This window comes from Mustelus asterias, chromosome 7 (assembly GCF_964213995.1).
Source record: "Mustelus asterias chromosome 7, sMusAst1.hap1.1, whole genome shotgun sequence".
NCBI classification, from domain to species: domain Eukaryota; kingdom Metazoa; phylum Chordata; class Chondrichthyes; order Carcharhiniformes; family Triakidae; genus Mustelus; species Mustelus asterias.
In genome coordinates, this window is record NC_135807.1 from 48,923,294 (window position 1) to 48,940,589 (window position 17,296).

Here is a 17,296-nt window from a genome sequence, read left to right on the forward strand (position 1 = left end):
TTCAAATTTGTAATTATGTCCAATTTCTGTCCTGAAGATAATCAGATGCAGTTTTGAGGCAGATAGACTTCCTTTAATAGTTAGCTCAAATGGTCATTCTTCCCGAAGCATCAAATGAAAATGGCTTAATTAAGTAAAAGCAAAATACTGCAGATTCTGAAATCTGAAACAAAAACCGACAAAAAGTCAGCAAGTCTGACAGTATCTGTAGAGAGAGAAAAGAGAGTTAATGTTTTGAGTCTGTATGATTCTTCAGACTCGAAACATTAACTCTATTTTCTCTCTACAGATACTGCCAGACTTGCTGAGTTTTTCCAACGTTTTCTGTTTTGGCTTAATTAAGTGTTGACTGAAGGAAGGATGTGCCATAATTAAATGATACAGACAAAGGTAATATTTCTTCCCTTATGTATAGCAACTTTGCCCCTTACTACACCTGAAAAATATGAAGTGAGGGAGATTAGGCAGCAGTGTGAAGCTCTTAGAATCTTAAAAAAGATAATCAACTTGGATCATATTACAAGGAGCATTAGAACCCTCCTTTGAAAGAATAAATGGATTGTGCAGGAGCACACCTGAGAGCTCCATGAATCAAGGTTGCAAATTGGTGAGGGATGCAGACCAAGATGTTCCAAGATTAGCCATTAATCTGTGCTGAAATAGTTGGCCTAAACTGGACTGGCATGGAGGTGCAGTCACCATCACAAAGCAGCATTTCTAGCTTAAGATGGACAAAATCAAATCTGTTGCGATTAAAGGTCACAGACCTGAAAATGTTAACACTGTTCCTCTCTCCATAGTTGCTGCCAGACCCACTAAGTATTTCCAGCATTTTCTGTTTTTATTTCATAGTTCCCACTCCAGATCATTATCCGGTTAATCCTACTCGAGTACATTTGTATGTACATTGCATGGGGACAAATGTGATCAAGATCAGTTCACTTGTAAAGGGACAATGAGTGAACTAGTCAGCTGACATTTACCGTCAAGGATCATGCAGAAATAATGGCCATCTGAGCAAGACAATACAAAAGTTTAAAACCCATAGAACAATATGTGAGATGAACAGAGAAAAAGTGGCGTGCAAAAGAGGAACAGGAATAGAGCTGTGGAACCAGCTTTTTTCAAACTGTGTTTTAAAGAATTCAATCATCTTCGAGGTAATACCTCTAAGAATTAACATTCAGCAGTTTACTTAAATATTAAATTGATTTGAACAAAAAATGGGAAAAATCTAATTTATTTTGCTTAATATGCAAAGTACCAACCTTGAGTAAAGAACTGTAAAATATATATAGCAAGGTTGCAATCACAAAGCTATTCAATTCCTGCCACTTTGTTCGTGAATGGGACTTACACTGATGATTTGCCCGTGCGAGGATCCTGAAAGGTAGTTGTTCGAGTATTGTGATCAACAAAGTATCGGACACCTTCCCTTGTGTATCTAATTTCCCAGCCTTCTGGAAGTGGATCTTCATTCTGCAAACTGCACAGATTAAAATTAACCAAAAGTTGTAGAATAGACAAGGTTAAAGTTTGCAATCACTTATAATATGAATTAAATGCACAAGGCAAAAATAACCTCAAAAAAAGTGCAGTGAAAGCTGTAGAAGTGTTTTTTTTGTTAAATATAACTTTGTAAATTATATATGAAGCTGCAGTTTCTTTTACAGTGACTTTGTCCCATCGAAATATATAAGAAATTTACATGCAGAACAGATTTGGGCCGGTCATAAGATTGAAGATTCTGACCTTTGATGTGCAGGTTGGAAAGTAAGCATCATAGACATAATGGTGATAACAAGAGAGAGTTTAACTTCAATCAAAAACACTCTTAAAAATTCTGAAAACAAGTTAATTTAGAATTTTTGAAGTTACTTGCAATTTCAGTACAATTGCACAATAATGTAGTTTCAAAATAGTGGCCCAGGGCCATAACTCACACCAACAAGCTATTTATCATAATACATTTCACAAGATAATTATCAGTTTTACTTCAGTTCATCCATCCAAAAAGAAAAAAATACACTTCCTCCTCACACCATTTAATATGCTCATGAATGGTTAAAATCTCCACTGCTTGTTCTTCTGGAATCAGTTCAAAATATTTATCAGTCTATGTAGAGAAGAATTTGCAAGAATATCAAATTTCTCTTCAATTGTTTGAACCTATGTCCAGTCGTCATTTACTTTGAAGGATGACTTCAAATTTCCCTTTTCTATGCAATTTAATATTCAGATCTCCTTCAGACATGTTCTTTTGAGGATAGAGAACTTCAGTTTTGTAAACCTATTCTCATAATTTATTCTGCCAATCCAGAGTGTCTTCAAAACAAACTATCGCCAGGGCTTGAAAGTTTCCCTTTTGTTTTAGCATTGGACAGTGCATAAACTGTAGCCTGATCAGAATGTTAGTTCAGCATAACTAATATGCTAATATTGTTCAGGATTCTTGATTATTTTGCTTTATTATTGGCTGTTTCATTGTACATCATTATTCCAACATCTCCAGATTTCTGTCAAGCTAAACTTGAGCTATTTCTATAGCTCATTGTATCCATGTTTCTTTTAATATCTGGTACCCTACAACCGCTCAAAACTAGGCATCCATGAGACACAGTGGGCCATCATCAGCAGCAGAACTGCATTCCACTATAAACTGCAACCTCATAGTCTGGCATATCCTACACTCTACCATTAGCATCAAGCCTGGGGATCAATGAGCAGCATAGGACAGCATTATTCTTTTATTCTTCCATAGGATGTTGGCATTGCTGGCAAGGCCTGCATCTGTTGACAATCCCCAATTGCCCTTGAACTGAGTGGCTTGTTAGGCCATTGTAAGGACAGCTAAGAATCAAGCACATTGGTCTGGACTCGTATTCATGCCAAACTCTGTAAGGATGGCAGATTTCAATCCCTAAAAGCCACTTGTGAACCAGATGGGTTTTTACAACCCTGCAAGGAACAGCATCGTAAGAAGTCTCACAACACCAGGAACAGCATCAAGCATACATAAAATGAAATGCCTACCTGTTGAAGCTACAATACAGAACTACATACATGCTAAACAATGGAAGCATCTGACTGCTCCAACAACTACCAGCTCAGAGCAAAGCGCTACAGTCCTGCCACATTCAGTCAAGAATGGTGGTGGATAATTAAACAATTAATCACAGGAGAGGTTTCAACGAATGATCCCATTTTCAATAATAGCAGAGTCCAGCCTATCAGTGCAAAAGTCATGGCCGAATCATTTGCAACTATCTTCAGCCAGAAGTGCTGTGTGAATCATCCATCTCAGCCTCCTCCTGAGGTCCCCAACATCACAGTTACAAGTCTTCAGCCAATTCAATTCAGACCTCATGATTCCAAGAAATGGCTGAAGCTACAGAATACAGGAAAGGCTATGGGTTATGGAAACATCCACCCACAGTGCTGAAGATGTGCTCCAGCACCAGCCATGCCCCTGGCCAAGCTGTTTCAGTACAGCTACAACATACTCACTATGTTAATGCACTATCGACCATTTATAAATTTTTGTTGAACTTATTTTTGCAGGCAATTTGTTGTTAAACCCTAATTTTCCTTTTCTCACCGGTTTGGTGTCACCTGCAAATCTATTCACTTTTCATTGAGTTTCTTGAGTCTCCTCCTAAACATTCACTTATTAGTATTCAATGCTTCCTTTCCATTACCAGCTTTCTTAAACCCATCTCTCCAGTTCCTTCCAACAAAAAATATATGGTGATTGTGGAATTCTGTTAATAAAATTGAGACCATTCATTCAAGCTGCCTCTGCTTTGCCTTGCTCACCAAGCAAAACCATCCCTCAGGCTCATTCCTGCTCAATCCCTCAACTGAAGCCTTTCATTAATTTTCCTTTTACCTTCCCTCTTGAGCTTATTTGTGTCCACAAGACCCATCTCATGCTTTTGACCCTGCTCCCAAAAAACCACTCACTACATGTACCCTCACCCACCTCCCCCCACCCCCATTCCAATACTGGCTAATATTGTAAATGGTTCCCACCTTTCAGACAATGTCTCTTTCAAAGCAGCCTCATCAGAAAAAAACTCTAGTCACCTCTACCCTTGCAAAATATACCTCCAATATACTCTCTAAAATTCCACAAAATTTGTACATTTTTATTGTAACTTCATGTTTGAATCTCTCCCATCAGCATTATATTCCTTCCTTTACAGAGAAGCAAAAGGGAAGAACCAAGAAACAGAAAATGGGAGGTCACTTGTGGTCACCCATCCAAATATCTCCTCCTTTGGCTTAGTTAGTATCTATTTCTTATTATAATGCAGTTGATTCTTTCAGCCAGGTTCTTTTTAATTTACAGATTTCATCTCGAGTTCCCACAAAGCATACACAGTAACCTTTCATGAAAAAAAGTTGCTAAAGACTTTTTATAAGTCTTAATACATTATGTAATGAGGTATCCCCTATCCCATCTGCTCAGAAAGTTCAATGGGCTGAATTTTGACAGCTGCAGCAATATAAGTATTGGGGTGCAAGTGGGAATGTATTTTCAATTGGGGTGGGTTTGCATGATCTTGATTTGATCAGTTCCAATCTGGAAGTCAGCTTGATTGACAGGTGTGTCTTTCAATCAATCAGGAAGTAGACCTCAACTGCAACTAAATCACATACTGCTGCTGATGGTGGGAATCTGACCCCAATTCAGGGAGAGAAATGGGGTATTCTGATGGGGGTGAGCTTGGGAGGTCATGGAAGAAGCACTTAACATCTGCACAAAACTGTCTATGCCTCCCTTAAATGCCAGGTTTGTGTGTCAGCTATGGTTAAAATGGCAAAGCAGGTTAAATCAGATGCTGCCAGCTTCATTATAACCCTTCATTAGCCAATCCCCCCAACAGTGGATTGGCTACCCACTCTGTATCCCACCTCTGTTAAAAAGTAGGTAGTTTGAGGTTTGGTTTGAGATTTTTGAAATTTCAACATCTCACCCAACCTCAACACAATTTAGGAATTGACAAGCCACTTTAATTATTGGACTTTCTTTACTATTTTAGATATTAATTTTTGCAACAGTTTAAAAGAACAATACAGCACATGACTTATTATTGAAACATTCAGATGATGTCAACAGCATCCTTGGAAATATATAAGGAATTACATAGCTTATTATTGCTTAAGTTGGGCTTAAGGTATCCGCATATTTACTTGGCGATGGATTTCCTTACTAGATACTTACCCCTGTGTTCTTGGATCCTCCCACTGCGTAGTCTTTGTATTATGATTCACAAAGTAAACTCTATCATTCGCATCCACCCTCCTTTCTGTTACAGAGAAACAAAGAAGGACTTAGTTTTTTTCATTTCTCATTCCCATATATCCCCCTTCAAGAGAGACTGAGTTGGGGAAACGGGGTGCTGGTCCCAAAGTTGCAATCCACATAATTTGATCAATTAGGTTACTCATGCGTCTCTCCCTCTCCCAGTAAACCAAGTATCACAACAGAAGTGATGCTATTTAAAGTTTATCATGTGATATTGTGAACAAAATCTTTAAAATGCAGGACTTGAGTTTATGTTAATTCAGTTGTTGTGTACTCAATTCAAAGCTTACCTTATAAAAATATTGTCTTCATGTATTTCAAATATTAATTAGTGCATGAAGAGAGTAGAGGCAAGTTAGTCACGTCTGCCAAACTGAATGGCAATTTTGATATTTGTCCAGTTAAAGTTGAAATAATAAACCTACCATTACCAAATATATATAGCCTTATTAATTTTAGTGAACTGTCATCTTTTTAACAAATTAAGTAAATCACAGCCTTTCCAATGTAAGAGCATGATTGCTTCCTGAAAATTTTACTCAGTGTGTAGTGTTGTGCTTTTTAAGCAGTGATTCAGCACCTCTCCAAAAATGATGACAAACGTACCCCAGCCAGGTGGTAAAGGGCCAAGAGGATCATTTTCTGCTGATAACATTGAGGCCTGTTGAAAATAATATTCACTTTAGTCAAATGGCATACATGACAATGTGCAGAATGAAGCATCAGCATCACTAATCTTCTCCTGGGCAGCCTAGGCTAATATTGCTCTTTAATCATCTGGTATGATTGGCACACAGGATACCCACATTGAATCATCCTCTATTTCTAATGGCAAGGAAGCATATTGCTCATAATCACCTGACTTTGTTCCAGCATTCATTGAATGGGATTGGAGGTGTGAATCTGGCTTCTACTAGTAAGCAGCACAGTGTAAAAGACACTCTTTTTGACAACTCCATCACTTGTAAATTTAAGCTTCTAACTAAAAAAACTTGCTGTCTTTCTTCTTTATATTCCTTGACACTGTAGGAATGAAGCAAACAATTCCGGCTACAGGATGGAAACAATTACTAACAGGATAGAATTGCCACAGACAAAAGTATAGAATATCAATAATTAGTAGGAAATGTTTAAGTAAATGAAACATTTTTGCCGGCATGCTGCGCCGGCAAAAGTGGGAAACAAAATGAAGCAATAACTACCGAATAGAGGTATCGCTGGTTGAATTGCTGCATAGCTCCCTGTAGCTGATTCCTTTGAGATTGCCACTGTTCAAAGTTCCTGACTGATTCCATTGTTGGCCGTTGCCATGTTGTTGTCCTGGTGTTATGATCTACATAGTACACCCTGCCTCGATCATCCACCCGTCTTTCCCACCTAAGAGACAAAGCATGTTTTAAGAACAGAACTCAAACCTTCTCACAAACAAGGACATATAAACAATGCAATTCAACATTACTCACCCTGGTGGTAAAGGCTGTGGTCTTTCCCATGTTGTAGTCCTTGTGTTGTGATCAACATAATATGTTCTACCGTGAGGATCCTTCCTCTGCTCCCACCTTCAGAAAGTGGAATCAGTTTAGGAAGAAAGATTTATCCAAGTAGTTTAAAAATGCACAACGAGGCGATAAAAGGGACAGTGGAACATGCGTTCCAGTGATCAGTAACATGACTAAACAAAGTTCTTTCACAGTCAGTTGCAATGGTCCAATATAGCTCTTATATGCTAGAAAATTCCACAAGCATATATAATTGCGACAGTATAATTTTTAGAGTCACTCGTCTCTACAATTTTAGATCTGCACTATTATTTTCAACCTAACCCTGCCCTGACCTCTCCCAAACACCCCCCACTCCCAAAGCCAGAGCCGGGGGAAGAGGGCGGGGGCTGCGGGGAGGGGGGGCCGCAGGGAGAGGGAGGGGGCCGAGGGAGGGGGGGGGGCCGAGGGAGGGGGGGGGGCCGAGGGAGGGGGGGGGCCGAGGGAGGGGTGGGGGGCCGAGGGAGGGGTGGGGGGCCGAGGGAGGGGTGGGGGGCCGAGGGAGGGGTGGGGGGCCGAGGGAGGGGTGGGGGGCCGAGGGAGGGGTGGGGGGCCGAGGGAGGGGTGGGGGGCCGAGGGAGGGGTGGGGGGCCGAGGGAGGGGTGGGGGGCCGAGGGAGGGGGGGGGGGCCGAGGGAGGGGGGGGGGCCGAGGGAGGGGGGGGGGCCGAGGGAGGGGGGGGGGCCGAGGGAGGGGGGGGGCCGAGGGAGGGGGGGGGCCGAGGGCCGAGGGAGGGGGGGGGCCGAGGGAGGGGGGGCCGAGGGAGGGGGGGCCGGGGGGCCGAGGACGGAGGGAGGGGGGCCGAGGACGGAGGGCCGAGGACGGAGGGAGGGGGGCCGAGGACGGAGGGAGGGGGGCCGAGGACGGAGGGAGGGGGGCCGAGGACGGAGGGAGGGGGGCCGAGGACGGAGGGAGGGGGGCCGAGGACGGAGGGAGGGGGGCCGAGGACGGAGGGAGGGGGGCCGAGGACGGAGGGAGGGGGGCCGAGGACGGAGGGAGGGGGGCCGAGGACGGAGGGAGGGGGGCCGAGGACGGAGGGAGGGGGGCCGAGGACGGAGGGCCGAGGACGGAGGGAGGGGGGCCGAGGACGGAGGGAGGGGGGCCGAGGACGGAGGGAGGGGGGCCGAGGACGGAGGGAGGGGGGCCGAGGACGGAGGGAGGGGGGCCGAGGACGGAGGGAGGGGGGCCGAGGACGGAGGGAGGGGGGGGCCGAGGACGGAGGGAGGGGGGGGGGCCGAGGACGGAGGGAGGGGGGGGGGCCGAGGATGGAGGGAGGGGGGGGGGCCGAGGACGGAGGGAGGGGGGGGCCGAGGACGGAGGGAGGGGGGGGCCGAGGACGGAGGGAGGGGGGGCCGAGGACGGAGGGAGGGGGGGGCCGAGGACGGAGGGAGGGGGGGGCCGAGGACGGAGGGAGGGGGGGCCGAGGACGGAGGGAGGGGGGGGCCGAGGACGGGGAGGCCGAGGACGGAGGGAGGGGGGCCGAGGACGGAGGGAGGGGGGCCGAGGACGGAGGGAGGGGGGCCGAGGACGGAGGGAGGGGGGCCGAGGACGGAGGGAGGGGGGCCGAGGACGGAGGGAGGGGGGCCGAGGACGGAGGGAGGGGGGGGGGGCCGAGGACGGAGGCGGGGAGCCGAGGACGGAGGGGGGGGGCCGAGGACGGAGGGAGGGGGGGCCGAGGACGGAGGGAGGGGGGGCCGAGGACGGAGGGAGGGGGGGGGGGCGAGGACGGAGGGAGGGGGGGCTGAGGACGGAGGGAGGGGGGGGGGCTGAGGACGGAGGGAGGGGGGGGCTGAGGACGGAGGGAGGGGGGGCCGAGGACGGAGGGAGGGGGGGGGGGCTGAGGACGGAGGGAGGGGGGGGGCTGAGGACGGAGGGAGGGGGGGGGCTGAGGATGGAGGGAGGGGGGGGCCGAGGACGGAGGGAGGGGGGGGCCGAGGACAGAGGGAGGGGGGGGCCGAGGACAGAGGGAGGGGGGGGCCGAGGACGGAGGGAGGGGGGGGCCGAGGACGGAGGGAGGGGGAGAGCATAGAGCAAGAGTTTGGAGCAAAGGGACAGTTTGGAGACAGAGGGATGGTTTTTAAGCAAACTTGAGTGGGTCGGGGGCAGAATTTGGAGGGTGGTGGAGCTTTGATGGAGGGTTAGTTTTTGGAGACTGGAGACACATGGGGGAGAGTAGAGGGAGACAAGTAGGAGAGTGTAGACCCTGAGAACAGAGGTGAGTGGGTGGGTGGGAAGTGGATTACAGGGTCAAAGGTAGGGTTCTGAAGACTGTGGAGGAACAGAGAGATCTTGGGGTTCATATCCACAGATCTCTGAAGGTTGCCACTCAAGTGGATAGAGCTGTGAAGAAGGCCTATAGTGTGTTAGCTTTTATTAACAGGGGGTTGGAGTTTAAGAGCCGTGGGGTTATGCCTTGGTGAGACCACATTTGGAGTATTGTGTGCAGTTCTGGTCACCTCACTATAGGAAGGATGTGGAAGCGCTGGAAAGAGTGCAGAGGAGATTTACCAGGATGCTGCCTGGTTTGGAGGGTAGGTCTTATGAGGAAAGGTTGAGGGAGCTAGGGCTGTTCTCTCTGGAGCAGAGGAGGCTGAGGGGAGACTTAATAGAGGTTTATAAAATGATGAAGGGGATAGATAGAGTGAACGTTCAAAGACTATTTCCTCGGGTGGATGGAGCTATTACAAGGGGGCATAACTATAGGGTTCGTGGTGGGAGATACAGGAAGGATATCAGAGGTAGGTTCTTTACGCAGAGAGTGATTGGGGTGTGGAATGGACTGCCTGCAGTGATAGTGGAGTCAGACACTTTAGGAACATTTAAGCGGTTATTGGATAGGCACATGAAGCACACCAGGTTGATAGGGAGTGGGATACTTGATCTTGGTTTCAGATAAAGCTCGGCACAACATTGTGGGCCGAAGGGCCTGTTCTGTGCTGAAATGTTCTATGTTCTATGAAGTATGCATCTTGAGACTAAAATGATCGGGATCAGATTGTTGTTTAATTCATTTGTGGGGTGTGGCCATCTCTGGTTGGGCAAGCATTTATTGCCCATCCTACTTGCCTTTGAGAATGTGGTGGTGAGCTGACTTCTTGAACCACTGCAGTCCCTGTGGTGTAGGTCTATAGGAAGAGAGTTCCAGAATTATGACCCAGTGACAGTGAAGGAATGGCGATATATTTCCAAGATGTGGAGATGCCGGCGTTGGACTGGGGTAAACACAGTAACAAGTCTCACAACACCAGGTTGAAGTCCAACAGGTTTATTTGGTAGCAAAATCCACTACCTTTCGGAGCGCTGCTCCTTCGTCAGGTGAGTGGGAGTTCTGTTCACAAACAGGGCATGTAAAGACACAAACTCAATTTACAAAATAATGATTGGAATGCGAGTCTTTACAGGTAATCAAGTCTTAAAGGTACAGACAATGTGAGTGGAGAGAGCGTTAAGCACAGGTTAACAAACATCTCTTTAACCTGTGCTTAACGCTCTTTCCACTCACATTGTCTGTACCTTTAAGACTTGATTACCTGTAAAGACTCGCATTCCAATCATTATTTTGTAAATTGAGTTGGTGTCTTTATATGCCCTGTTTGTGAATAGAACTCCCACTCACCTGATGAAGGGGCAGCGCTCCAAAGGCTAGTGGCTTTTGTACCAAATAAACCTGTTGGACTTTAACCTGGTGTTGTGAGACGTCTTACGATATATTTCCAAGTCAGGATGATGAGTGAATTGGTGGGGCACGTCCAGGTGATGGTGTTTCCATGTGCCTGCGTCCTTGTCCTTCTAGATGGCAGAGGTTGTGGGTTTAGAAAGTGCTGCCTAAGGAGCCTTGCTGAGTTCTTGCAGTGCATTTTGTAGATGTTACACACTGTTGTGGAGGGATTGAATATTTGTGGAAGTGGTCAAGTGAGCTGCTTTGTCCTGGATGGTGACAAGCTTTTCCAGTGTTAATGGAGCTGCACTTATCCAGACAAGTGGCGAGTATTCCATCCTGAATTGTGCCTTGTACATGGTGATCAGGCTTTGGGGAGTCAGGAGGTGAGTTACTTGTTGCAGGATTCCTGGCCTGCTGTTGTAGCCATTGTATTTATATGGCTAGTCCAGTTCAGTTTCAGTAAGGCATTTGACAAAGTCCCACATGGCAGGTTGGTTAAGAAGGTTAAGGCTCATGGGATACAAGGAGAAGTGGCTAGATGGGTGGAGAACTGGCTTGGCCATAGGAGACAGAGGGTAGTGGTCGAAGGGTCTTTTTCCGGCTGGAGGTCTGTGACCAGTGGTGTTCCGCAGGGCTCTGTACTGGGACCTCTGCTATTTGTGATATATATAAATGATTTGGAAGAAGGTGTAACTGGTGTAATCAGCAAGTTTGCGGATGACACGAAGATGGCTGAAATTGCGGATAGCGAAGAGCATTGTCGGGCAACACAGCAGGATATAGATAGGCTGGAAAATTGGGCGGAGAGGTGGCAGATGGAGTTTAATCCGGATAAATGCGAAGTGATGCATTTTGGAAGAAATAATGTAGGGAGGAGTTATACAATAAATGGCAGAGTCATCAGGAGTATAGAAACACAGAGGGACCTAGGTGTGCAAGTCCACAAATCCTTGAAGGTGGCAACACAGGTGGAGAAGGTGGTGAAGAAGGCATATGGTATGCTTGCCTTTATAGGACGGGGTATAGAGTATAAAAGCTGGAGTCTGATGATGCAGCTGTATAGAACGCTGGTTAGGCCACATTTGGAGTACTGCGTCCAGTTCTGGTCGCCGCACTACCAGAAGGACGTGGAGGCATTGGAGAGAGTGCAGAGAAGGTTTACCAGGATGTTGCCTGGTATGGAGGGTCTTAGCTATGAGGAGAGATTGGGTAGACTGGGGTTGTTCTCCTTGGAAAGACGGAGAATGAGGGGAGATCTAATAGAGGTATACATTATGAAGGGTATAGATAGGGTGAACAGTGGGAAGCTTTTTCCCAGGTCGGAGGTGACGATCACGAGGGGTCACGGGCTCAAGCTGAGAGGGGCGAGTATAACTCAGATATCAGAGGGACGTTTTTTACACAGAGGGTGGTGGGGGCCTGGAATGCGCTGCCAAGTAGGGTGGTGGAGGCAGGCACGCTGACATCGTTTAAGACTTACCTGGATAGTCACATGAGCAGCCTGGGAATGGAGGGATACAAACGATTGGTCTAGTTGGACCAAGGAGCGGCACAGGCTTGGAGGGCCGAAGGGCCTGTTTCCTGTGCTGTACTGTTCTTTGTTCTTTGGTCAAAGGTAACCCCCATGATTTTGATCGTGGAGGATTCAGCAATGATAATGCCACTGAATGTCAGGGGGCGATGGTTCGATCCTCTCTTATTTGGAGATGGTCATTGCCTGGCACTTGTGTGGCCCGAATGAGGTGTGCTCTCCAGCATTTATTGTATAGTGGAACAATTTTTTTTGATGAAATATAAATTTAGATTTTAAGTAACAGATTTCCTTGTATTTTTAACGCAGGTTGCTGAGCGTATTTGATAGCTTTGAGCATGCTGGATAACTTTGAGTGTGCGGAATAGCTTTGAGCATGTGGGATGTATAGGCATAAGTGCACTAGATAACTTTGAGTGACATTAAATTTGATGTCAATTTGTAATCGAGAGCTTTGAGCACACTTGAAAAGCAAACGTTATGTTACAATTTTCGAGTAGCCTACTCCCAAGTCACCGCCAGTACATATTCATCAAGGGATCAAAAAAAGCTGAAGTTGATCATTCTTCAATTTCTTCCTGCTTATTTTGGGAAAATAACCAGCCTGCACTCAGTAATTCTCCAATGACAAAATTTAGATCAAGGATGTGCACCCAAACTAACAACTTCCTTCGACAATGCAACCCTTCAACATTATTCTAAAATGCATTTCGTGCTTAGATAACTTACCAGCTTTGTGTTCTTTAAAGCAGTGAATAATACTTTAAATTTCTACAAACTTTCCTAAATTCATAATTCTCAAAACTCTTCTTTGATTTAACAACAAGCGTTATTAGTACAATTAATTGTGCAACAATTTACACTTATGCAAAGCCTTTAACAGAGGATAATATTCCAAGATATATTTTGGGGAGATAGAGGGTAATGTATACTAAGCAGAAGTTAGAGAAAGTAACCCATATAATTACAATATCTCATTCTTTTAAATATAATTGGGCTACTAAAATTCAACAGAACTGTGCATTACCAGTCTACAATGTACAATATACTATAGCAATAGTCATACTGAATCAAGAACAAACTGGGAGCAGGTAAAAGCTTTTCATAATATATGCATATAAATGATCCCTGATTAAATGCAATCACAGATGTGAGCGAACTACATGTCAGGAAGGTTCCAGATTTAACTCTTGGCACTTGCTAAGCTCACCAAATTCAATCAATTGGAAGTTTGAGTAGCACAGCTAATCACAAGGTTCTCAGACAGTTGGAAAGTAGAAGGCAGGGGAAAACTTGCTTTCCAGTAATCCTTATAGGAAGCGCATATGTATATATAAACTGGATGCTGAATACCTCAGTCCCCAAACAAACAAATAAATACTATTCAAACCATACTCTTACATAAATCACCAACTTAAGAGAGCATTGTAAGAGGGCCGAAGGAGAATAAAGTAAAATATAAATACTTAAGTCCTTCTTTTGGTACTCGAGCATTACTTGGGTATAAAACAGATAATCAAGAATTATGGAGCATGCCCATTAAAAAATTGTAACCAATTTACAGCTGCATGTGTACTTTTTTACAAAAAAGTGTCCTAAGAGCACTGAGATCAAATTTACAGCTCCATAAATCTAATTCTTCCTTTCAAATTGTACAGCACACGTTTCACTTATTTTGGAAAATATGATGCGCATGTTTTAAAAGCAATAGCTAATTGAAACATCTCTGAATTAGTCAACTGAGTAAAGCTACTTCTTAATAAAGCTTATTTTAGGACATGACCATATTAATCAGATAGTTTTTTTTCCATTAAACTCCAATCCTGTAACAATCCAATACTAATAGTCAAACAAAGTCAATCAGTGTTCATGTACTTACCCAGCTGGCAATGGTTCTGTACTAATGCTGTTTGGCTGCTGTCTAATAGGCCCAGCAGATGCATTTGAAGTTGAATGTCTAGGTTTTCCACTGTCTGCCCCTGTATTGCTTCTGGCAGCAGAGTCCACAGCTGTAGTTGCTGAAGGCGTATCAGCCGTTGCACCACTAGATGTGCTTGTTGCTGAAGTTGTGCTATTGCCTGCAGCAGTTGTAGTTGTTTCTATTGAACTTACCGTAGACGTGGAAGGTAAAGTAGTACTAGTAATAGTAGTAGTAGTAGTAATAGCAGTAGTGCAAACCAAGGGGGTGGAAGTTTCTGTAGATGGGGTTATAACTTCACTGACAGGTATCACAGTCACAGTTATTGTTGGTGAGGATGTTGATGATGTTGATAGAGGTGTTGGAGGCGCTGCTGCTGCTGCTGGTGGTGGTGTTGGTGGTGGTGCTAGTTCTCCATTTACTGGACAAAAATAAGTAAAATTTTAAATAAATTAGATTAACTAACCATAATCATGAATCAATTTTATGTATGAAAGCTGGACATTGTGTTTTACAATCTGCTGCAAACTATTGACATTTGTGCTGTTTCTGCAAAATGTTAAAATTGTTAACGTACATTTATTTTAAAAACATGTACTTTCAGCCCACTTTTTGTTTATCAATTCCTGTATCACACCTGAATACTGATATCAGCACATAAAATCTATAATTACTTTTGATTTAATATTTCTGTACTTATTACTTTTTCCTATACGCACAACTATTTACCTTTCAGGCCTCCCAAACTACTGAAGTGCTGCTCCAAGGTTCACCTTCTGCATCCATTTTTCTACATGTTGTTACAAGCAAGTAATAGTAGATATCATTTTCAACTTATAAAACCTTTGGCCATTTACAACTGCTTCCTGGTATCCTCTGCCTCAGGAATCCTACCTCCTGTCACATGGTCAGATGCAGCCCTCTCTCCCAGGTCTGCAACATTCCATCTAGTTACCTCTCCCATCTCTCACAAGTAGCCATTTTCTTCCTCCCTTTTGACTAACGCCTAATCTTTGCTGCTCTGATATGCCCTTACATTTCAAATTTCACACCACACAGCCATGATCTTCAATGAAGTGACAAGCACTTCAGTTTTCAGAGCACAATATATTTGCCATTTATTGTAAGAACTTGTAAGAAAGAGCTTCAATGCAAAAGCATGGTGTCATGTGAGTGTATCTTTAAAGTTTTATTAAAATGCAGTTTACAGCTTCAGTGATGTCATTGGGGGGTAGAGCTAAGTTGTGGCCGTCAGGTGATAGGGCTTTCAGTTTAATTTGTGGCAATCAGGTGATAGGGGTTTTTTCCCTTTCAGTTTTGTTTTGGGGAGTGTGTTGGAAGCAGTTTAGCAGCAAGCTAAGGAGCAGTCTCTCTCTCATCCTGTTCTTCTGTTTGTTTTGGTTCTGAAACTATTATCAGTTAGCCGAAGGAGAGGCTTATTGCCATTCTGCTTTAAAGCTGTGTTTTGGGAAACAGATTAGACTACAACCTCTTCTGAGGTTCTTCACAAGGGATTTTCAGCATTCAACCCAAGAGGCTGGATTCCTGTAACAAGTGGGCATTAACTTATGCTGTATTGTGCTTATTTGGAGGGTTTTGTGTATTGGATGTTGGCTTTGGTTGGAACACATTAGAGATATTCCTTAAGAGTTATACATCATCGTGGCTGTTGTGTTTTTTGTTTGTAATTGTTAAAAGTTCTTGCTAATTATCTTACTATACATGTCAATAATATTCTTAATTAAACTTTGTTTTTGATAAAAACTCCTCGTGGGTCAGTTGAATAACACCTGAAGTGAAACCACTCGTGCTCAAGCTAGCCAAATTCAACATAAAACGTTACAGGTCAGGCAAGCTTCATAGAACCCCTTGAAATATCCTACTTGACTTTCAAAAAGCTTTCAAAAGTGTGTTAACCAGGGTTCAGGGTAAACACATTCCTTCCAGAGTGAAGGGCAAGGCGGGTAGAAGTAGGGAACCCTGGATGACTCGGGATATTGAGGCCCTGGTCAAGAAGAAGGAGGTGGCACATGACATGCATAGGCAGCTGGGAACAAGTGAATCTCTTGAAGAGTATAGGGGGTGTAGGAGTAGAGTTAAGACAGAAATCAGGAGTGCAAAAAGGGGACACGAGATTGTTTTGGCAGATAAGGCAAAGGAGAATCCAAAGAGCTTCTACAAATACATAAAGGGCAAAAGAGTAACTAAAGAGAGAGTAGGGCCTCTTAAGGATCAAATAGGTCATCTATGTGCAGATCCACAAGAGATGGGTGAGATCCTAAATGTCCTGGGATACACTTCATCAGGTCCTGAGGATTTATCTACTTGATGCGCTTTAAGACTTCCAGCACCATCTCCGCTGCAATATGTGCACTCCTCAAGACATTTACTGTTGAGAAAAGCATGGATGTTAGGGAACTTGGGGAAATAAATAGTGATGTCTTGAGGTGTGTACATATTGCAGAGGTGGTGGTGCTGGAAATCTTAAAGTGCATCAAGGTAGATAAATCCCCAGGACCTGATGAAGTGTATCCCAGGACATTGTGGGAGGCTAGGGAGGAAATTGCAGGTCTCCTAGCAAAGATATTTGAATCATCGATAGTCACAGGTGAGGTGCCTGAAGATCGGAGGGTGGCAAATATTGTGCCTTTGTTCAAAAAGGGCTGCAGGGAAAAGCCTGGGAACTATAGGCCAGTGAGCCTCACATCTGGGGTGGGTACGTTGTTGGAAGGTATTTTGAGAGACAGGATCTACAGGCATTTAGAGACGCAAGGACTAATTAGGGACCATCAGCATAGCTTTGAGAGTGGAAAATCATGTCTCACAAATTTGATTGAGTTTTTTGAAGGGGTAACCAAGAAGGTAGATGAGGTCAGTGCAGTTGAAGATGTCTACATGGACTATAGCAAGGCCTTTGACAAGGTACCACATGGTAGGTTGCTGCATAAGGTTAATTCTACGGGATCCAGGTTGAGGTATCTAAATAGATACAAAATTGGCTTGATGACAGAAGCCAGAGGGTGGTTGTGGAGGGTTGTTTTTCAAACTGGAGGCCTGTGACCAGCAGCATGCCTCAGAGATCAGTGCTGGGTCCATTGTTGTTTGTCATTTATATTAATGATTTAGATGAGAATATAGAAGGCATGGTTAGTAAGTTTGCAGATGACACCAAGATTGGTGGCATAATGGACAGTGAAGAAGGTTATCTCAGATTGCAACAGGATCTTGATCAATTGGGTCAGTGGGCTGACGAATGGCAGATGGAGTTTAATTTAGACAAATGCGAGGTGATGCATTTTGGTAGATTGAATCAGGGCAGGACTTACTCAGTTAATGGT

General features: G+C 44.6%; 1 protein-coding gene across 5 annotated transcripts in view; it reads right to left on the bottom strand.

Moving 5' to 3' along the window:
* wwp1 (WW domain containing E3 ubiquitin protein ligase 1) overlaps positions 1 to 17,296 on the bottom strand; it is a 182,099-nt gene that overhangs the window by 40,906 nt on the left and 123,897 nt on the right. For all 5 annotated transcript variants that reach the window (XM_078216024.1, XM_078216023.1, XM_078216021.1 and 2 more), the window contains 6 exons: positions 13,920 to 14,379; positions 6,775 to 6,870; positions 6,514 to 6,688; positions 5,918 to 5,972; positions 5,228 to 5,312; positions 1,358 to 1,486 (listed from right to left, as the gene is read on the bottom strand). In XM_078216024.1, coding sequence (XP_078072150.1) covers positions 1,358 to 1,486; positions 5,228 to 5,312; positions 5,918 to 5,972; positions 6,514 to 6,688; positions 6,775 to 6,870; positions 13,920 to 14,379 — 1,000 coding nt within the window. The remainder of the gene's footprint in view (positions 1 to 1,357; positions 1,487 to 5,227; positions 5,313 to 5,917; positions 5,973 to 6,513; positions 6,689 to 6,774; positions 6,871 to 13,919; positions 14,380 to 17,296) is intronic.